A 21,744-nucleotide genomic window follows, 5' to 3' on the forward strand; every position below is an offset into this window, starting at 1 on the left:
AGTTGCTCTAAACAAGAGAATCACACATCCTGGCATTTAAATGTAAACCAGGTAGATGGGTAATGTCTTAAACGTATAACAGGTAAAACAGGTAATCTACTCTGGCATAAACTTTACAAAAAATCCTGTGTTCATAGCAGTAGTGTCCCCACACCTGGAAATGTACCACCATGTGGAGCTAACGCTAGTTTAACACATGTGGCTTATAAACCCGTAAATAACTGGGGCAGCTGTGCTTGATATGGACCCTCAGATCAGCAGGGCTGAAACCTGAGCTAACCTCTAAGCCTTTGGTAGCTGCTCTTTCTAATTTCAGCACGTGTGCCATTTTGCGTAGTTTTTTTCTTCTTTTGTGTCTTTCATTCATTCATTCATTCATTCATTCATTCATTCAATGTTCTTCCCCAGGGGACTCTTACTGACAAAACCTGAAAGTGTAGAAAGGTTTTTCTCAGAATAAGAACCTCTGAAGCTATGACTTAATTTTGGTAAGTACTGCCATTAATTCCTAAGCTAAATGCGCTTTTTTTTGTATTATTCGGGGGGGGGCGTTGCGTGATAAATAAAGAGATGAGCTCATGAGAAGCACCGTCTCCACAACGTTCTCCGTGTCTCCGCGGTTCTGGGTGCGACGGGGTTTCAATCACCAGAGACCCTGATCGCTGCTTTCTCCTCGAGGTTAACGCAGATAGTGAGGTATATACGTTGGCATGGCAACTGTTCCCCTTTTGCACTGAAAGAAACACGTCTTTTCATATGACTCTGGACTGATAAGCCCCGTGCGCGGCAGAGCCCAGTTAGACGCTAATTGATTCTGATGAGCGGATGTGGAGGCAGAGGAGAGCGTGACCAGCTGCGTCTGCCTCGCGCAACATCTCCTTTCACTTCTCCTGTTCCACTTTGGCTCAGATGGGATACTGAAACACTTTCATTGTTTTTTCCGCTGGGCATTCTGTTTCAGCCCGGAGAGAAATTGTAAAAACAAATAAAGGGGGAAAAAAAAGAACGCCCGGATGTTTTTGACATCCAATAAAACACAAGCACATTTCCCAGTGCGTCAAGACACGGAACCATGTGTATTCAAAGGCGCACGCGCGGATTCATGAGAAACGTACACGGGTGGATCGCGGGAGCATTTTTTCAACGTGTGCAAGAGGTGTTTTATTTGTTCTCCCGGGTAGAGACTGACTGACTGACTAAACAGATGGATCTCTCCTCCATCATCCCACTCCACTCTACAGACACGGGCTGCAGCAGGGGAGTACTTCCAATGACAGTCCTAACCTGCGACTCCCATGACATGGAAATGTGAGCCCTGGCCAATTCACAAGAGGCAATGTGTGTTGTATGTCTTGTTTTTTATGCTGGTGCTTCACCTAGTTTTTGCATCTGAGCAGCTGTTAGAGCACAAAATGACTCGCTGGTGCCAACTTTATGTATAATTCTGAATTTCAGAACCTGTTTTTGTTCTTGTTTCAAGTCTGTTCCTCCACCCCAGTGTTGTTTATGAGGAAATTAATTTGTCTTCCTCATATTTCTGCAGTAGCTTGATGTGGCAAACCAAACCCAAACTGACAGATCATCAGTAAGTCCACCAACAGGCTCACAAACAACCAGAAACCAGGAAGAGTAGTTAGGCCTATCTGAACTCCTCTGCACCTCTCTCACACTCACTCACACACACACACACACACACACACTTTCCAACACCCACATTCACACCTTGCAGACTTCATGGTGCTTGAACACTGTGTGTGTGTGTGTGTGTGTGTGTGTGTGTGTGTGCGCGCGCGCGCGCACGCATTTGGGGGTCATTGTCTTGTCAAACTTGTTTGCTGACATTACTGTATTACTGGCATTAACAAATTTACTTACTCCACATTCTAGACAGAGCAAAAGCGAGTAAGATGCATTCTTTGACTCTACTTTGACTGGTATAACAGCTTATACCGGTGTGTGGAAACACCAGCATATACCAGCATATGCAAATGTGTGGAAAACTCAAATTTAGACCCACTGCACAATACAGCAAGCCAAAACATGGTGAGGAGCAGTAGTGTTCAGTGACCTGTCGCTCTGGAGGAGAGCTAGAGAGAGAGAGAGCACGCAAGTGTCATTTGCCGAGACTCATGGTTCGCTAGTTTGTTTTAATAGACTGCATTGTTTTTACTTAAATCATTGCGAATCAAGTCAATTAACGTAGTGTAGACTTTTGTATTTATGTTTTATGAATTAAATCAATAAACGTAGTACACTGATTTTCAATTCCATTTCTTTTGAACCTCAACTTCCAAGTCTCTCCAGGTAATATCATTTCTTTGAGAAAATCTTGTGTGTGTGTGTGTGTGAGGGAGCGAGAAAGAAAAAGATCACATATGTGTAAAGCTCATTTGCATCATACGTGACAACCACGGCGCGGCACGTCGCGAGAAATACATTCCAAAGTTTTTACACCAGCTGCACGAGGCATCAGAGGGGTAATATGCACAGCAAGACGTTTCTGCCTGGAAAAAAAAAAAAAAAGTGTTCTCGCTGTATAATGCAGTCCAGTCCCACAAAACACAACATAGCTAACATAGCTAACCTAGGCTATGGTTTTATTCATAAATACAAACCTCCATAAAGGTTTAAGGTTATCTTTTCTTAATTGTTTTGATATTCATCGGTATTTGTACTTTTCGAAGGAAAACTCAGAACTGAATCCACATGCGGGGGAAACACAGCCTACGTTGCCTAGCTGTAAATATTGTATTATCGTTCCCACGGGATTAGGCTGCTGCAGACCTCGTCCCCATCCCCGTTGTGAGTCACATCCTGGGTGAAGTAGGGTGCCTTCTACCCACCAACAGGGCACTGCTTCCATGGAGAAGCTTTGTGTTGAAGCGGTTCACAAGTGCAGTAATAGGAAATTTCATATTAGTACTTAAGATAATGAGGAGACATCATTTTACTTATATTTCCCGATGAATATGTGGAGAGGGATTTTTTTTCCTCTTATTTTAGTGGATTTTCTTCCTGCTGCTGATTAATTAGCTTATTCCTCAAGTACATTTTGACGGGGGAAAATGTTACTACTGCAGGCGAATGTTTTCCCAAAGCATTTTTATTGAAGTGGAATGGAGGTTTGTCGGGTAGGTCAGCCTTAATTACAAAGGAACCAGACGGAAATATCGCAAGGCAACTGAACTGCAATAAGTGAAGGGGAGAAAATAAATCCTCCTGTAATGGGGACGGCATGATTCACTTCCAGGTGCAGGAAGCCGCGCGGTCCAGTCACAATTCAACACGAACGGCACAGGAGCCGATAAATGCGCATGCGCAGGACGGCTCGCCTCCCTGCTTCCTGCGCGTACTGCCACGTTAGTAACGGCGCACACAAACAAATCAGACGAGCGCTTCAAAATTCAGACAAACTCCTCAAACTGTTCCGTGAGGAAGACGTGTGCCCTGCGCCGTACCGCTTGTAAAAAGAAGCCGGGTTTTTGAGTCCGACCATGCTGAAGTTCCTACTGCTCTGCGCGCTGGTGGCCGCGAACAGGGCTGCGCTCCCCCTGGAGGAGGAGGAGGACGTCCTGGTGCTGAAGAAGACCAACTTCGAGGAGGCGTTGGAGGCGCACCCGAACATCCTCGTCGAGTTTTGTGAGTCGTGTTCGCGCCCGTGATTTGCATTGCAAAGCGCGCTCGGTGACGGTGCCTTAACTCTCCGCGTTTCTGTAGACAGACATGCAAACCGCAGGGGCCAAACCCGAGAGGCCAGTAGTTTGCTGTAGCCTGCTGACTTACGAGCGTGGGCTAATGCACGGGTCTTTTGTTTTCTTTTTACTACCGTAGTTGACCAAGTAGCTAATCCAAAGGTTACAGATGCGTTTGAGTAGTAATATATCAGAGATCTCCATCCTAGCCAGTCAGTCTTGCGTGTTTGGGTAACGTGAGTTCCTAGTTATTAACAGTTGGACTAAGCCTAGCTCTTGCTTTGTTTAGATAGTGACTTGACTAGGTGTTGCAATCCTTCATGGCTCATGTTTTAAGATAAGCGTTATGGTTCTCGTTTGTATATTACGATTACAGAGAAATTTCGCCATACGATCAACTTGACGCAACTTGCAACTCACACAATTTGTAACTAGTTGGTACTGGAGTAACATTAGTTTCATCACTTGGATAACGGCTAAGCCGTCAACAACCTGCGATATTCGGGTGGTAACTTGATCCGTTTCACTTCTGTAAGCAGATGAAGTTTTATCGCGGCATCCCGTAGAGCTGTAAGCTCTTCCCCCGTGCATCGGACGTGGATAGTCGGTAGGTGTCGGCTGCAGTCTAAATTGCCCTTTGAGTCGCGTACAAACGTCTCCATTTTAAATCTCGCACTGGCCTTTCACGGGCTTGTCGTGGAGCACCCCGAGCGCACCCATTCAGAGGCGTCCACGAGTTTGACTTCCTCTGTGAACGCGGGGGGGGCGGCTCGGGTCTCTTGGCACACGGCGTGCAGTGGGCGGGCACGCGCGGACTACTCCGCTCTCCCAGCAGTCGGTGTTGACGTGTACTTCGGCGTTAACTCCACGAAAGTTGTCTCGCGCGTGAACGGCCAACGAGCAGCGGGCGTCATTCGGTAGAGCACGCGGAGAGCGTGAGCGGATCTTCGCATGAACTGCGACGCGTCGTGCGTGCGAACGAAATGGCCGTGAACTTTGGACTTTTTCCGTCCAACAGGACGCGTTGTTACAGCGATGACACATACGAGGAAGTTAAACCGCTCGGTGAACAGTCAGCAGTGCAAAAACCTTCGGTTCACCATGCATAACACCCGGCCGTTTCAAGTAACTTTTGAATATTTAATAGCAAGCGAATTAATTTTGTTCCTTCATAAAATCAAAAAAAGTTTTTTACCCCCAGAAGAATCAATACAAATTGTGTATGTCCCCTTATTATTTAATGTGAGTATTGTATTGTGCCAAGCAGTCGTCTTACTTTTTTAGAGTATTGTGTGTGCCACTGGCGCCAAGGTTAATTTGTGATGCTGTCGTTTGTCACAGATGCACCATGGTGCGGGCACTGCAAGGCCCTGGCACCCGAGTACGCCAAGGCCGCGGGCATGCTGAAGGCGGATGGCTCAGACATCCGCCTGGCCAAAGTGGACGCCACAGAAGAGACGGAGCTCGCGCAGGAGTTCGGGGTGCGTGGCTACCCCACCATCAAGTTCTTCAAGGGTGGAGACAAGAGTTCACCCAAAGAATACACGGGTGAGGATGATGCACTTTTGGATGTTTGTTGCTGTTCTGCCATGGTCTCATGGGCTCCTTGACTTTTTCTGTTGTGGATATCATTTTAGTTTCTGATTTATGACCATTTGCACAGTGAAAGGCATTGTAATCGGTCATGTCCTGCTTAGGTCTTGCTGGTCATATCGGTGAGCAGTGCTGATGAAACTGAGCAGTGTGATTTAGTGCCCCTTGCCCTGTTGGTGCTTCCCAATTCCTTTCCCCAATTGCTGCTGATCAGATGTGTAGGGCAATCACAACCTGCTTGTGTGATTGGCTGTCTGGGCCAGCTGAGCGAGATGTGCTGGTCCTCACGTTGCCTGTGGTCTCCTCTTCCAGCAGGGGGGCGGGGACTTGGGGCTCCTGTTCCCCGAGCAATGTGTAACCAGAGCCCGATGAGGAACTCCGCTGCCCGTCTCCCTGCAGACAAATCCCGCCTCTGTGCGGCACCTGGGAGCTTTCTCTGTGCAGAATTCTAGCACCGGTCTAGACTCGGCAGGGCTGATCTGAACAAAAACGGTGAAACACTGTGGGTTCCAGAAGTCGGGCAGAGTCCTGGAATTCGCATGGCCGCTGTGCTGAAACCAGGCTACCTTACTGCTGCTGTTGCAGTGTTGCATCAGCGTTTCCTCCCCTCACCTACGTGGCCCCGTCTGTGGGACGATTACAGCCAGTTAAGGCAGGAGTCCACCCCGGGTAATCTGGTTTACGGCACGGTCACTTTGAAAATGTGGGCAAACTTTTAAAAACCCAATTTAAAAGTGGTCTGGGGGCTTCCAGGACAGCCCGTGACTGCACGCTGCGGTACTTAACTTCCTTGTGCCTGCATTTTCAGTGTCATGCATGAGAGCTGTATTTTCTTCCTCTGTTGAGTGCTTTGTCAAATACGGGGTGTGTAAACTTGTGCAGCCTCCAGACTGTCAGCCTCTCACCCCTCACGCTTTGTGCCAGTGTACAGCCCGTCACTGCTCAGTCACATGACTCCTTTTGTCCCGCGTGCGCCTGCAGCTGGTCGTCAGGCCGATGACATCGTCAACTGGCTGAAGAAGCGAACGGGACCCGCCGCCCCCACACTGAAAGACGTCGCCCAGGCCGAATCGCTGATCGCCGACAACGAAGTTGCGGTCATCGGTTTCTTCAAGGTGAGGACTTGTTAGAATCATGTGTGTTAACCTCCTAGCACAATCAGTTTTTTTGAACCGTCTAGACTTCAAGGTTAAGATAATCTGCGTTGTATTCATGTGTAGCAGGAAGGCAATGTTAGAAGCCTGCCTGTCTAGACACAGCACACGTTACAAGTTCACTGAAACCCGTGTCCAACCTTGAGCAGCCGTGCAAGTGATTTTTAGCTCCATTGTTCAGCTATTTCTGAAGTTTCCTGCGTGTCTAGCAGGAGGGGCTACACAGTCCAGTCATCGGCACGTTTGAGCCGCCCGTCCCCCGACTCTCACCCGTCCTTCATTGTTTGGGCAGGCGTATCTGCCAGTGGCCGCCATGAACACGTTACACAGGCCAGTGGACTGAGTAGTGTGCTCCCGATAATGGTGGTGGGGGGGGGTGCCTTCTTGTGCTGGTAGGACGTGGAGTCTGAAGGCGCCAAGGCCTACATCAAAGCAGCGGAGGCAGTCGACGATGTTCCGTTTGGCATCACCTCCGACGATGCCATCTTCTCCAAGTTCGAGGTCACCAAGGATGCTGTTGTACTGTTCAAGAAGGTAAATGGTTGAATTTAATATTAATATAGAAATACCAGATACACCTATTAAACATGCACTTTATATCAGGAGTATACGGTGAAACGCCCCAGGAGCCTGATCTGGCAGTACTTGCACAGAAATATTTTCCCCCGCCAATACAGTAAAAACCAAATAAGCTGCTTTTACATGTTTTTGTACAATTGCCAAACCTGAAGCCAATCACTTGACAGTCTGATCGGTAGCAGTGGGAATGCTCTGTGTGACGTGTGGTTTTGCTCTGCAAGCTGGTCGCCAGCCCTGCTGCTGTTGGAATGCAAAGCTCCAGCTGGCTCGGGGAGATAGGTGCTCCACATTGCTCGAGCTGACCCCTGAGGCCATGTGCCCGCACGCCCTGCACCTCCCTCACGTCTCCTCCGGAGCCCGGCAACCTGACCCCAGCCTTGATCCCCACTGTCCAGTGCACCACGTAGGGCCCCAAGCTAAAGTTAGCCTGACCCAGTGTGGTGGGTCAATTCTGTCTCCAGCAACCTGCCTGCTTTTGGCCACTTTTGGCTACCTGCCCAGGGTCAGGTGGGGACAAGTGATTTTAAAAACCATACAAGACTTTTCATAAACTCATCTATTCAACTTGAGTAGATATGTAAATGAGTAACCAAATAATGATTTGAAATTGTATCTAAATTCAGTTTTAACAATTTTTTGTTGTTGACTTCAAGTAATTAACAATGACCTGTTCATTACGCTGTTTCTCTGCCAGGCTATATGATGGGGTTATAATATAAATAGGAAAACTGTAGTATATCCTTTTATTTCTATGTAAGAATTAAACTCTAGTACATTAAGTGCATGTAATGTTCAGCTATATGTAAACCAAAGACAATATAAAGCATAAGTTAAATTTTTTATAGCCATGACGAATCCTTTTTCTACTACTTTTAATTTTATCTATGTAGATATATATCGCACACTAAAATGGTGTGCAACTCCTGTAAAATCCTATCCTTTTAACTGGAGTATGAAGGCTCTATTCTTGCCCTGTGTTCTGTGTTGAGAGGTTCGTCAGTGAATTCAGTGTTTAAGTGCTTGTTTGCGCTTGACCCTCCCCATAATGAGGCATTGACATTCCTGACACGTTAACCCCTTGCCTTAAGCAGTCTTGCCCTCTGATCTCCCACCCTAACTATTGTACAAGTTCTCTCTCTGGCACTCTTCTGGTCCCATCCTGACTCCCCCCGACTGTCTGCAGAAGTTGCTTCATGTTTCTGTGGTTTGTCACTCTCCAGTCACCATAGCTGTATCCCTGTGTTTCAAAAACCTTTTAACATGTAGGCTTGGTGTCATGGAAGTCATGGGGCTATAGACAAGTGGACAAAAAGGCAACAATTGGGAATGTGTGAAGATATGTAATGTTTGACTATACTGAAACACTGTGTCAAAGAAATACAAACTATTCTGAAGCTCTCTCGCTCTCTCAGTTTGATGAGGGTCGTAACGTGTATGATGGTGAGATTACCAAAGAGGACCTCCTACACTACATCAAGGCCAATCAGCTCCCACTGGTCATCGAGTTCACTGAGCAGGTAACCTCTGACCGTCCCCCCAAAGCAGGTAATCTGACATGTATTTCTGTTGACCATTGGCATGGGTGGCATTTTACAATGGCTATTCCTCCTTTGCCCACTGCAGACTGCTCCCAAGATCTTTGGTGGAGACATCAAATCCCACATTTTGCTGTTTGTGCCAAAAGCAAGCAAGGACTTCCAGGAGAAGCTGGACCAGTTCAAAAAGGCTGCCACAGGCTTCAAGGGCAAGGTGGGTTGTCAAATGTTGTCAAACTGTTGGGTCTGCGGCGGGCTGTAGACCTGCTGTGCTGCTCCAGGGTGTAATGGAAGTGCCTTAATAATCTAATGGTTCCATAATCTGTACCCCTTCTCCCCACACCTCCAGATCCTCTTCATCTTCATTGACAGCGACGTCGATGATAACCAGCGCATCCTGGAGTTCTTCGGCCTGAAGAAGGAGGAGTGTCCAGCTCTGCGCCTCATAACCCTCGAGGACGAGATGACCAAGTACAAGCCAGAGACGCCGGAGATCACGGCGGAAAACGTCGTGGCCTTCTGTACGGCCTTCACGGAGGGCAAACTGAAGGTATGCCTGTGCCAACGAGATCGACGGCCGTGATGACTGCAGCTGTTTGCCTAACCATTGGTGTTTGATGGCAATCCATAGAGATTAAAGCCTGAAATTGTACTTGGTTGCTCATGGACTCAAGTTAAAATACAGTACGATTGCCTGTTCAGTGATTTTAATGAAGGTCTGGGCCTTTATCTTGACTCTCAAAGGTGCTTTTAAGAGCATGTTGAGACATACCCCTGGGGTAGGGGGTTAGTTGACAGTGGCTTCACTACCAGAGCAACCTAGGGATAAGTACCTCCGCTCGTGGGCACCTTGTAGCATAATGGTGTGCGGGTTTACGCATCTTGGATGTGACGCACTAATCCCCACATCCCTGAAACTGGTCATGTTGGCAAAAATATTTACTCAAATTATGAGCAGCTCATAGGTCTGAGGAGATGGCATGAAGCACACCACAGACAGTGGGTACTTTTCATTCCACATCTATCATGGAACCGGTTCTGAAGGGCGAGGCCGATGGAGAGGCATCTTACCAAACGTCTAACATTGAGTTCAGTGTTTTTGAGGAACATTCTGCGCAATGCCAATCACTTCAAGGCATCAGTTTGGCCTTCGTTCCAAGCTGTTGTCACGAGCAGTGAATTGGAACACTTGATTTTGAGATCAGGCATTAAATTTCATATTTGACTGTTTCATACAATTGAAGTGCTGACTATATCCAGGTTGGAGGCCAAGAAGCCGAGTTTGTGAAATGTTTGTGAAATCTGTGCACATTCCTACGAACTGACACTGGAGTAAAGGAATGAAATAAGTTGTGAAAACTGACAGGAAAGTGTAGAACAGGCTTGACTGGGAAGGCCTGACACTACTTGCGCATGTGTAACTTGGGAGAATTTTCTCAAGTATATTGATACAAATGAAAATGGACCTCATGTCGTCTATAAAAGCAAAATTTTATCAATAGCTTTAGTCTTTGTGTAAGACTTCAAACAGGTCTACACTCCCTAAAGCATAGAAATATGTGCACTTACAGGCTGCAAAACCTAAAGGATGCAGTAACTTGGGCCTGGTTGGTTTTAAATCAGGTCAAGAGTCCAGTGAGAAACGTAAAATAACTTGAATTTGAATGATGTTGTTTTCTTGTATTTTTCCAAGCATTTTCCAGTCTACATGCGACCTTCCTTTCTTATCCACAGCCCCATCTTATGAGCCAAGACCTTCCTGAGGGCTGGGATAAGAACCCAGTCAAGGTCCTGGTGGGCAAGAACTTTGAGGAGATCGTCTTCGATCCCAAAAAGAACGTCTTTGTGGAGTTTTGTAAGTCTTTTCTCTCCTCGCTGGAGAGTCCTGACTTGTGCTGGCCTGTTGTGTGTGTGTGTGGGGGGGGGTTTGAGGTTCTCCACTTCATGCCTTTGTCCTGCCTCTTCCTGTCCCCTTCCCTCTAATCCCCGCTCAGGAACGCTACTGGTCACCCCAAGCGAACATCGTCCCCACTCTTTCCCAGTCTAACTGGAAGCCTGTTCCAGTTGTTGGGAAGGGGGTGGCTCCCTCTGGGCTTTGGAATTTCCCTGTTGAGACTGGCGTTTGTTGGCATGCTAAAGGTTGGCATGTGCCAACTGCTGGCCTCTGCTTTGGCATGGGGGTGTGGGCATGGCAGGAGTTTCAGAGCTGTTGGTGCTTGACCTGTAGATGAAACCAGAGGAATTGGTTATTGGACAAATTATTCCCTTCTGCTTTTCATTGCTTGTTTCCTTTGTCCTCAACTATTAGTTTTCCAGCATGCTATTGTACTGATGGTAAACCTTTTCAGTCGGAAAAGAAACTTGACGATCAAGTGGAGTTCTTACTTTGGCACTTGTCATCGTTGTTTTGGTTTACCAAAAAAATGTTGCCTACCTAGACAGTGTGGTGTGGGTTTGTTTTGTCCCCCCCTAGTAGTATGTGCTTTCTAGTAATCTCCAGTTCTTAGAATTGGGACTTGAAGAGGAGTTTAAAAAATTTTTTACTTCATCATAACCCCAGTCACTTAAATAAGAAGCAATTCATTAGTCACGTTCTGGCTTGCTTCGTGACCGTACATTCTTCTGTATCCCCAATGCTTGTCCAAAAACAAGTCGCATGTTGCAAATGGGAATAGCTGCTGGCTAGCTGATGCTCCCCAAAACCTAACTGCTCTTTGCCGCTTTGTGTATAGATGTGCAGTATTGGCATGGTGGAGAGAAGCATCTCTGCTCTGCCTTAGTGTAGCTGGTCATGTGTAACATTTTAAGGTCTTCTGCTTTACTGTACCAGCAAGCCTGAATGGTGGTAGCAATTTGCATACTTACCAGTCTTCTTTCCTGCAGATGCCCCCTGGTGTGGTCACTGCAAACAGCTGGCGCCCATCTGGGACCAGCTGGGCGAGAAGTACAAGGACAGCCCAGATGTGGTGGTGGCCAAGATGGACTCCACAGCCAACGAGATCGAGGCAGTCAAGGTCCACAGCTTCCCCACGCTAAAGTTCTTCCCTGCCAGCGAGGAGAGAAAGGTGAGGCTATCTGGTTTCAACGTGCTAATTGGGTAGATGTTGAATGCAGCCTGGCAGCAAAGGAGTGAGTCAGTGAAAGCCAGTTTGTGTGCAAATCAAAACCACTTCAGATTTCTTGTCATTTCTAAAGCAGCTATAGATGGACTTTAAAATAATTTAACAAATATATAGCCTGTTTACACAAGGCTCCTCTTGGAGGGAGTGGATCAAACCTGTAGATTTACCTCTAAGCACTAAACTGACAAGCTAATTCTTTGACTTTTTGTATCTCCCCATTTATTTTATGTCACATGAAGGTACAGCATGTCATAATCGGTATATTTAATATTGCTCTAGACCAAATGGTGTATATTGCTGATCTCCAGAATTTGATGGGGTTGTTCAGACATTCTTGATGAGCTGCAGAAAAGGGGCTGTCTCACTGGTTTGGTGTGCATTTTGATAGCTGGCTTTTTTTTTTTTTAATAGTAGATGCATTACTGGTTGTGGTCTCATCCAGACTGGCTTCTCTATTGCATTCACACACCACATCTCTCCCAATCCCCCCCCTAAAGGTCTCCTCACATTCCCCTGCACCCTTCCAAAAGTCTGGGACGGGTGGTGGGGTCTATTTTTAAAAGTGTGCGCAATGGTCCACAAACTCCCTATCCGGAATTACTGGCCTCCTAACTTAGGATGGCTTGTTTACAGCTTTGGCAACATGGGTGGTGGGGAACTGGAGACAACTGACCCAGAGACTAGTGCCCTATTGTGTGCCAAGGAGATCCAGTCAAAACCGCACCCGGCAAGCTCGAGGCCTTTCTAATGGCAGGTTTTCTGTCCTGAGTCCTGTGGCAAGGGGTTCAGCTCCTATGGGGCTGCACCCTGTAGCCGCACCAGCCTGGTTCTGATCCACTTGAGTTGCCTTAGTGGTACTCGGGGTTTTGTCTGGATGGTGCTTTCCTGGGTGAGATTCAGCTCATTGTCACTGTTACTGCTAAGAATATAATGGGGGGAGGGGGAGGAGAAGAGACTTTCTAATGCCTCTCCTTAAGAGAGAAGCAAAACGATTGCCTCCTCAAATGCCTCATCTGGAATGATGGCCTTCAACAGTTGGAAGTGGTATTTTTATAGACCTTTTTTTGATCCGTGGCTATAAATCAAGGTTTCTGTAGACCTTCGTAATGCATCACTTGGCAGTCGTGAAGTGAAAGCTGGGCCACTGGAGTTTGACGAGGCAGTTTTGCGCGTGTGGTTTTTGTTGCTGTTTTCTTGCGAGTGCCACATTCATAAGCAGACATTTAAGAGAACAAGACTTCCTTGTGAAAACACTTGCATTGTTCAAAGTTGTGTTCTGGAAGTTTCTGAATGTTGAGGCAAAATCATGGTTTACAGGAGCAAAACTGCAAAAATGTTTGTACCTTATGTACAAACCAAATAAGCAAACCATGTTCAGTGTATCTGGAGTAACGGTAGATAGCTGCTTGGCATCTGAACACAGATTTGGTACCATGTTCCATTACCCCACTGTTCATTGTGTCTCTGTTTGCAGATAATTGACTACAGTGGGGAGCGGACTCTAGAGGGCTTCACCAAGTTCCTGGAGAGTGGTGGGAAGGAGGGTGGTGCACCCGTGGGAGATGATGAGGATGATGAGGTCGACGTAAGTATAATCACTGTGGCTTCATTAGATTCCATAGACAAAGTCTCAGCTGAAATGTATGAGACAAATGTAATGGTTGTCGGAGTAGACGCAGGTTTTCAAAACCATTTGCAAGCACAGGATATATGCAACCATGCGTTAGGTCCCTTGAGCTGGGTTTGTTGATGTGCTTGTAAAATGCACATCCTAGGGTGTGGTGGGGTTTGTTTTTGGTTTTTTTTAAAGGTGGGTGGCAAACATGTCGCACTTGCCAAATGATTAATGCCCAGTGTTACTGGGCTTGCCAGTGGGTCCTGGTGGTCCCTCGTTGTCCTGGAAGGCAATATGAGTAGACTTTAGTGTTTACACGCTATAACCAAATTGATGAAGGGCTCCTAGATTCGTCAGTTCTTCTGCTTGGGTGCCAGTTTAAGTCATGGGACTGGTGGGGCGTTAACCTTGACACCAAACCAGGGAGTTAAGTTTCTGACAACAGCTCTGATGCAAGTCCAGGGCACCTGCTATTTGCATCTCCCTTGCGGTTATAGTTTACAGGTTGGAAGTCTTTAAAATAACCAAGAATGCTAATGAGGTGCGAATGTGTATGCACTTGGCCCCGAGTCAGATGCCAACAGGTGGCACAGGTAAAACAAGCGCCGCCTGTCTTGCTCCTGTTCATACAAGAACCCAAATCTTCCTGCCAACTTCAACACACTTCCAGGGCTTGTGCTGTAAACTGCCCCTCCCAAAACCCTCATCCAATCCCGATCTTGCGCTGTGCTCTCCTGTCTTTTGATGGACATAGATGTGTCCCAGACACATCACCTATGTGCTTCCTACAAGCTAGTTCTTTGGCAAATAGATGTACAACGCGTCTTTGTGGTAAGGCAGTTTTTCAACTGGTATTAATGTAGGGTTTTTTGCTTTGTTCTTTACTGGCATGTCATTGATTGAAGCTGGTAACTCCTGGCAAAAAAGGCACCAAGCCTCTCTTGGTAACGGGAGTTTGTTGGATGGGCGTTTTCCTTTTTTTTGCATAGGATCTGGATCTCGAGGATACAGAGGATGCTGATTCAGACGCAGATGAAGGACACGACGAGTTATAAGGGTGGGGGAGAGGAGGAAACGAGGAGACACACCCCTACACCACCACCACTTCCACTCTAAGCCCTTCCCCGCCCTGGGAGCCCTCGAGCTTCTCCCAACCAATCCCACAGCTACTGGGCCTCTGCTAGGCAACCCGCCGCCACGGCAACCATTTCCGACCTCGACCAGTCTCCAGCCCGGACCGACGACTCTGTCTTTACAGACAGGCATCGGAGAAGGGTGGGGGAGGAAGAGAAATATACAGGAAGCGTTTAATGCTTTCTGTTTTGCCTAACTGTGTAACCCCTGTCTTGGCATTAAAGCTTGTTCATCCTCAGATTTTTGAGGCTTTTATTATGTAATGTTCATTAGCTCTCTACCAGCCCACCACCTCTGCTGGTCAAGGAGATCAGTGTTAAGACTTTGCAGTTTAATTTGTTGTCTAAACATAAATGGTGTGGAGAAGGAAAAGTGAACCAGTTAATTTGTTCCTCCACATCAGAGTTTGGTGACTGGGATGGAAGGATCTCTCAGGGTGCTGGGGCCATTCACTCACTAGGACATTCATCCGAGCGTTGTACTGTCTAACGGGCCGTTATCATTCATACAGGTGTTGCTGTGACCCATCTTGGGTACCTCTCCCTTTCTGCTTTCCATGTTTCAGCCCTTTTTTTTTTTGGTACATTTTTCCAACAAATCAATACCTGGCTACTGAACTATTTTTATAGGTGTGATTGGTATGTTTTATTTAATTATTTTTAAATTTTATTTTGATGGATTTCTGTGTAATCATTTTTGCTTGAGGGCCCGGGACCAGGGTGGGTGGCTGGCCGGCGTGCAAGCCCCACCTCCTCAGTACGTTGGGCTTCGGAGTGGGGGCAACCAATCCTGTAGCACTTCATTATGCCCCCAGAGATTCTGTATATTGGTTACTCAAACTGTGGCAGATTAGCGGCTTAAGAGCAGCTCCGTGAAAGATGGGGAAGAGTTTACCTGCTCATCAGCCCTTCGGTTGTCCCATTGAGTCATCTCCCTTACTCCACCTGGGTCTGAGACCAGGACTCCTGGGCAGCAGGGTGGAGAAGCACATGTGCGAGTAACTTAATCACGTTTTTGTTTTCATGCATCCAGGAGCAGGGATGTGGATTTTTTTTTTTTTTTTTTTTTTTTTTTTCTACCTGCTAATGATCTTCATTTTTCTAGGAGGGGTGGATATCAGGGGTGATGTTTCTAGGAGGGTGGGAGGGTTATTACAGGGTTGTAGAAGGGGATGGGCTTTAGATAGGGGGGATATCTGTAAAGGTTTTCTGTTTGTAGTTTTTTTGTTTTTTGTTTTGTTTTGTTTTTCCCCCCCTTAATTGAAAGTTGTAATGGAAAGTTGTTTTGAGTGAACAGAAACAAAGCATTCCATCATTTTCAAACTGATGTGGAAAAGTAAACTGGTGGCTGAATAAACAACAAAATGGTGACATGTTTGGGGTTGTTGGGTTTTTTTTTGTGTGTCCCTTCAGCTGTTGCTTATTCTTCACTATCTGAAAAGTCAGAATTTCAGAACTTGTCCCTTCTCCATGAACTATTGCTTTCATAGCTGACCAAAGATGTTTGCTAGATATTGTCCCGCTAAACCTGATACTGGAGCCTGTGACTAAGGGAAGTTCAGTGTAAAGGCCTCCTGAGGGATTGTGGCTCTCCTGGACATCTCAAGCTGAATTTCTGACGACCTACTATCCCAGCAATGCCTTTGCCTGGACTTGCAGAGTTTATTAGTAATGAAAATCCTTGCACTAAGAATACTGCAAAATTGTGCACATAAATTTGATACAAGTGTGGCTATCATGCAAGTGTAGTTCTGTGAATGTCAATGAGCTGGATGTAGATAAATTAGTTGACCCCAGACAAATTGAATATTGTTTTGAATATGATGCAGGATTTTGACTTGATCAGACAGTGAATATAACAGTATTAAGCTTTCTAATTTAAGATTGTTTGGATAAGTAATTGCTTATTACCTTTTGTCCTTAATGAGTAAATGTTATAGTGGTCTGGTAATACATTTGCAGAGCTGTAAGGGTGGAGCTTAACTGTAACCTCATCAGGTAGTTTTAAATTAAATGTGGACATTATCAGCTTTGTGGCGTCACTGCATGGTAATGATCTAAAGTGAGGGCTTCAAATAGTCCCTTTTACTGGCAAACGTTTTATTTCTTGGCTTTTTGTCAGCACTATTGCTGAAAGTCACGATAAAGCTGTTGACCTCTACTGGTCCTGGCATGCTTTACCAAAGTCATCCTGGTTGTTTACTAGACATTACTGCCTGCCTGTGCAGTGTGTGACTCCAAGCTATATGTGATTGTGTGTTTACCGATGAAGGTGGGATGAGTTTACAGCTGCTGTCGTTTAGAAGGCCTGAAGGCTGAGTGGGTGGGTGGGGCCAAGAGACACTCATCTTCCAATTCTGTTACTTGAGCTGTGAGAAAATGGTCCAAAAATAGTCTGGAGAGGGGTATATAGAGCACGAAGCCATTCACACCCTCACTACTGACCAGCAAGACATAAAGATCTGCAACACCTCAGGAGGACTAAGTACAAGCAGTCTAGAGCTTAACACAAAGCCTCAAGAAGACTGCGGGAATCCCAGTACAACCACAAAGGAAGGCAACGCTTCTGAAGAAGATGCATGCTTGACCATCTGCTTATAAACCTCTAGATTTGTTCCGTGAGTAACGAAGAGAACATACTAAGGAAGATGAAGTACTATCAGTGCCCGCTGACCCCAAGTGTGACCTACCAAGGCTGCAGCTCCAAGGCTGAGCGCCCCAAGCCCTGTTGTCACCCTCACAAATCCACCAAGCCCGTCCGCAACGTCCACTTCCCCAACGATGTGCTCTTCCAGGATTACGTTCGCCACGGAGAGCTCGAGAGAATTGGATGCTTCATCCGGACCAAGAGGGTGACCCTCGACACCATCTACCACTCTGGTAAGATACCGTACGCCCTCGCAGATTTCATTTGAATGTTGTAACTTAACCATGGTTGGCAATCGAGTTGCCTGAATTGGATTGTTTGAGTGTGCCGTTCCCTCCCGGCAGGCATGGCAGCAATCCACGAGGCCGTGCTCTCGGGGAACCTGGAGTGCGTCAAGCTGCTGGTGAAGTATGGGGCTGACATCATGCAGAGGGACGAGGAAGAATGGACGCCACTGCACATGGCCTGCAGCGATGGCTTTCCCGAGATTGCCAAGTGAGTTTTCTGCTCTCTCTTTGTGCAGACTGGTTGTCTATAGCAGCTGATTACAGACCAGTGGGGGGTGGGGGAGAGAGTTGCCCATCCCTTCTCTGTTTCATGAAGCTAACACGATTCTACTGCTTTATGGTTCAGGTACCTGCTATCTCTAGGTGCTGATCAAGAGGCAGAGAACGAATGTGGTGAGAAGCCTGCAGACCTTATTGATGCAGACTGCAAGGAGCTCGTGGAGCTGTTCGGGGTGGGTGGAGACTGAGCTGGCACTGCCCTCCTGCCTCAACTGGACTCTCTCCTCCTCCTTCTCAGTTGCCACACCAATAGAAGGGCCGGAATGGAACTAGGGAGAAGCCACTGTTGCTATGGTGGAACTCTTGGGATTCCTTGTTGAAGGGTGCCCCTAGTTACACTAGTCTAGGCCTGGAATATGGGCAGACTACAGTGTTTAACTACAATGAAGTTGCAGCACTGTTGCTCATGTGGAATCACTCTTGCGTCGGTGACTGATATAGCCTGTGTAGAAAACTGCACACAAATCTTTAATGTCTGTTAACTAATTTCATTTTGTGTGATGGAAGGTTATTAACCATCCTAAAAGTAGCACTTTTGACCTTGTAAAAAATCATGAGAGCTTTGTTCTAGCATGTTTGTTATCCCGAAATATACTTTTCACTGTAGTTATAATTCCGGTTATTGTTCCTACCTTGCATGGCCTTATGCTAAGTCTTAATTTTTTATACTTTTTTCTATTAAAGCTTTTTTTAAGTAAACTGGATTGTTTTCCTTTTTTAAACAAAGAATGAATTCACCTGTGATCAGTGACCAAGACCAGTACGGTCTATGACCCAGTACACTGGACCTCCTGCCCCCACTGCGGTGTTTCCCCTCACTAGACCTCCAGCCCCCACTGGAGTGTCACCCCTCACTGGACCTCCTGCCCCCTCTGCATTGTTGCCCGTCACTGGACCACCTGCCCTTACTGGAGTGTTGCCCCTCACTGGACCTCCTGCCCCCTCTGCAGTGTCGCCCGTCACTGGACCACCTGCCCCCGCTGCAGTGTCGCCCCTCACTGGACCTCCTGCCCACGCTGCAGGGTCGCCCCTCACTGGAACTCCTGCCCCCACTGCAGTGTTGCCCCTCACTGGAACTCCTGCTCCAGCTGCACTGTCGCCCCCTCCGCCTACATTGTTTTGGAAGCCTCAGCTAGTACAAAGGACTTCACTTGGCAGTTTGTAAGTGAGCGTCTTATGAACGCACAGGAAATTCATTTTTTGCAGCGACATTTAATGTAAAGATTAACGCACACGGGCGATGAACGCTCGACCTTACATGTGTGAATACGTTTCTTTGTGTAAATGGTTAAGAAATCTTTGCCGTTTTCGTTTGCACCTTTGCTAAGCGAGCTAATTTGCTAGCTGGTTAGCTAGCGTTAGCTAACTGGCTAGCAGGACATCGTTAGCCGTCGCATAACCATTGCTTTCAGTGGGGCGAAATAACTTATATTCTTGTTGCCAGAACACGAACCTAATTAGGACTTTTCACATTTGCATGTGGAAAAACAAGCTAGCTAGTTGGCTAACCGAGATCTTTGTGGCACATTTCCCGTGTCCACCATACATTGGAGATAGTCTAACTTTAGCAAGCTAGCTAGCCATCTTAACGTTGGCGAGTTTCGTTCTGTCATCTTTAGCTGCCTAGAACCCGTTCCTCCAGTCATGGCTAGTGTTTTCCTATATAATTAGTTAGTTAGGTAACTAAACATTTCAGTTAAGTCAGTGCAGGACGCTTTGGGGAAAGGCTTTAACAATTCTAGCAGCCAGCTCTTGAGACTTCGGCTGCTTCCTCTGAGGAGAGCTGTTTCCTTAACATCACGAAGAACAAAAATGAACAGGTGATAAACTTTAATGACTAGCCCGTCTCACATCTGCGAAAATGCGCCCGCGTTTCCTGCTCTATAGACGGTGATCACAACCACTAATTAGGTCGCCATGGACTTGGCACTGGATAAAATGATCTGGGCAATGGTAGCTCAGTGGTTAAGGTACTTGACTGGTAATTGGAAGGTTGCTGGGTCAAGCCCCTACACTGCCAAGTTGCCTCTGTTGGTCCCCTGAGCAAGACCCTTAACCCTCAATTGTCGAAGTTGTACTTATAATTGTAAGTCTTTGAATAAAAGCGTCAGCTAAATGCTATAAATGTAATCTGTCTCTGGTCGTCAGTTCACCAGCTCCAAGGATGGTACAGAACTACAAACAGAGCTCCGGAGCATGCTCCCCGACCAACTCAGAGGACTTATTGACTCCAGCACACGAGGAGAATGTGCGCTTCATACAATATAGTATGTCAATTGTACATGTTTTCTTATTTCGTATGTTACAATGTGGTAATAACCTGCGTTCTAGTCAGTAATTACCATATTTTCCCAGCTGAATGCCAACTAGTATAGATTTCCAAACTGTTTAGTGGTTTCTGCCGTGTTATTTCAGCTGGTTGTTTGTAGCAAACAACATAATTTCCTTGTATTCGCATCTTATTTCTGAAGCCTGGCAGTGTGTGATGAGGGAGATGCAGTCCTGCCAGGGTACTGACAGCAGCAATAAAGGACCTCAGAAATATGTGGAAAGGACCCCAAACCCCAACCTTAGCTGTAAGTAGATACAGGCTATTTTACATCTCCAATGCAGGTTATGGCAGTGCCTAACACTTCTAAAGAAGACTTTCAAACATTGTATTAAACCAACTCTGGTGAAGTATGCAGGTGTCCTGTGTTCTTTATTTTATGCTGTTTGGGATATAGCTTTGGTTGTGCACATTCTTAATATCGAGTAAAATTATGTACAAACCTTGAAGAAACTGTCCCTATGCTTTAACCATGTTGTCATTTTGCAGCTTTCACACCAGTGGACTTAAACAATGTCAGACGGCGGAATACGCAAGACTCCAAAAAACCGTAGTCATAGTGACCATCCAGCCTGCTTGTGCATGTGTTCAGCAAACACCTTTGGTTTTTAAGTCAACTTGTAGAAGGCCCCTGTCCCTCTGCAGATGCTGTGAACCTACTGAAGACCTGCACTGCTTTTACCTCTATTCAATCTGGTCTAAGGTTATACAAGTTGTGAAGATACTGCATTCTTCCAGCGCGTATTCTGTGCTCCATTTGTTCTTGGTGCAAACGTGTTTTCCCAGTCCATGCGCTTGACCTGGTCCGTGAGCTTTAGGAATCTTAGATTAAGAGATGAGATCTGGGATGTAGCTATTCCATCGGATGTCCTGGATCTGTAATCATGTACTGGGGAGTCATTTGGAAATAATGCCACAGAGTAGAAACACTGACCTACAATCATGTTTTCTCCCTGTTCATAATTTTTGTCTACCAATGCAGATTCTACATCAATTCTCTTGTTCTTAATACTTCCTTACCATACATCCAGGACCCAATATTTGTGATATCTTAAAACTACAGAGCCAATTTAGGACGAGGAGCTTTCTATTTCACTGTGTGCACTAAGGTGTAAAAAGCCACACCAGACTAGCACCCTTGGTCCAGGAGCTCTGAAGCGACACATTTTTTGTGAAATCTTACTGAACGCTCTCACCTTCCTCACTGGCCAAAGGAGAGCCAGCACAGAAGAAGCATGTGCTTACAGTTGCCGCAGGCTCTGACCCACCTCACCTAAGCCCTGTGCAGCCAGAACGTCGTGCAGACACACTGACACCTTACCCCCTCCCTCCCCTCCCTTTTTCAGCAAGGTCTATTAGGCTGTTCAGTTACGGGCCACGCAGGACCAAACACGTCATGACTTCCACTCCTGACCTCAAGAATCCAAAACCCAACACGGATGCTCCGCTTTACCGTGATAGTTAGGCCATTTCATAATTAATATTCTGTCGTCCATGTTACTTTGTAAAAACAAATGTTTTGCTGTTCCTTTTAACTCTGGAAAGATTGCATAATGAGTTGGTGGCCAGACTTAAAACTACAGCTCCAGGAATATGGCAGCCTAGTCTAAGTCTTTGAGGAGGAAGGTGATATAGGACCAAACATTCTTATATTCATACTGATCAAAAAAATAAAAAAACAAAAAAACACAACACCCTAGCATCAGCACTCCTAGGCTGATAGTTTCAGCTCATGTTCCAAGTCCTAAACTGAATGATTTTGAAGCTCACTCAACAATT

General features: G+C 46.3%; 3 protein-coding genes across 4 annotated transcripts; all 3 read left to right on the forward strand.

Annotated features, from left to right (window-relative positions):
- Positions 1 to 3,344: 3,344 nt before the first annotated feature.
- p4hb (prolyl 4-hydroxylase, beta polypeptide) lies at positions 3,345 to 15,800 on the forward strand. Its single transcript, XM_035524518.1, has 11 exons — positions 3,345 to 3,639; positions 5,034 to 5,240; positions 6,267 to 6,400; positions 6,836 to 6,973; positions 8,431 to 8,535; positions 8,642 to 8,767; positions 8,903 to 9,103; positions 10,288 to 10,408; positions 11,437 to 11,618; positions 13,150 to 13,260; positions 14,280 to 15,800. The coding sequence occupies exons 1-11, from the start codon at positions 3,495 to 3,497 to the stop codon at positions 14,343 to 14,345; spliced, it is 1,536 nt and encodes a 511-aa protein (XP_035380411.1). The 5' UTR covers positions 3,345 to 3,494; the 3' UTR covers positions 14,346 to 15,800.
- Positions 15,801 to 16,845: 1,045 nt separating this feature from the next.
- On the forward strand, positions 16,846 to 18,335 carry ppp1r27b (protein phosphatase 1, regulatory subunit 27b). The gene is made up of 3 exons (XM_027012329.2): positions 16,846 to 17,303; positions 17,415 to 17,565; positions 17,704 to 18,335. Exons 1-3 carry the CDS (start codon positions 17,072 to 17,074, stop codon positions 17,822 to 17,824), a joined length of 504 nt encoding a protein of 167 aa, XP_026868130.1. The 5' UTR covers positions 16,846 to 17,071; the 3' UTR covers positions 17,825 to 18,335.
- A 54-nt stretch (positions 18,336 to 18,389) lies between these two features.
- LOC113578838 (mapk-regulated corepressor-interacting protein 1-like) lies at positions 18,390 to 21,634 on the forward strand. 2 transcript variants are annotated; one of them, XM_027012327.2, is made up of 4 exons: positions 18,390 to 18,797; positions 19,785 to 19,903; positions 20,108 to 20,212; positions 20,455 to 21,634. In XM_027012327.2, the coding sequence occupies exons 1-4, from the start codon at positions 18,406 to 18,408 to the stop codon at positions 20,517 to 20,519; spliced, it is 681 nt and encodes a 226-aa protein (XP_026868128.2). In that variant the 5' UTR covers positions 18,390 to 18,405; the 3' UTR covers positions 20,520 to 21,634. The 2 variants fall into 2 exon arrangements, with proteins under 2 accessions (XP_026868128.2, XP_026868129.1); XM_027012328.2 differs by lacking the exon at positions 18,390 to 18,797 and adding an exon at positions 18,806 to 19,456.
- The last annotated feature ends 110 nt before the right edge of the window (positions 21,635 to 21,744 follow it).

Source organism: Electrophorus electricus, chromosome 1 (assembly GCF_013358815.1).
Source record: "Electrophorus electricus isolate fEleEle1 chromosome 1, fEleEle1.pri, whole genome shotgun sequence".
Lineage (NCBI taxonomy): Eukaryota > Metazoa > Chordata > Actinopteri > Gymnotiformes > Gymnotidae > Electrophorus > Electrophorus electricus.

Bases quoted from the DNA above. Each gene is read 5' to 3' on its own strand.
- LOC113578838 (XM_027012327.2), top strand. From the start codon at position 18,406: ATGACCCAGTACACTGGACCTCCTGCCCCCACTGCGGTGTTTCCCCTC. The intron at 19,904-20,107 runs GTATGTCAATTG...TTATTTCTGAAG, and splicing joins TGTGCGCTTCATACAATATA to CCTGGCAGTGTGTGATGAGG. The intron at 20,213-20,454 runs GTAAGTAGATAC...GTCATTTTGCAG, and splicing joins CCCAAACCCCAACCTTAGCT to CTTTCACACCAGTGGACTTA.
- p4hb (XM_035524518.1), top strand. From the start codon at position 3,495: ATGCTGAAGTTCCTACTGCTCTGCGCGCTGGTGGCCGCGAACAGGGCT. The intron at 5,241-6,266 runs GTGAGGATGATG...GTGCGCCTGCAG, and splicing joins TTCACCCAAAGAATACACGG to CTGGTCGTCAGGCCGATGAC. The intron at 13,261-14,279 runs GTAAGTATAATC...TTTTTTGCATAG, and splicing joins ATGAGGATGATGAGGTCGAC to GATCTGGATCTCGAGGATAC.
- ppp1r27b (XM_027012329.2), top strand. From the start codon at position 17,072: ATGAAGTACTATCAGTGCCCGCTGACCCCAAGTGTGACCTACCAAGGC. The intron at 17,304-17,414 runs GTAAGATACCGT...CCCTCCCGGCAG, and splicing joins CGACACCATCTACCACTCTG to GCATGGCAGCAATCCACGAG. The intron at 17,566-17,703 runs GTGAGTTTTCTG...TTTATGGTTCAG, and splicing joins GGCTTTCCCGAGATTGCCAA to GTACCTGCTATCTCTAGGTG.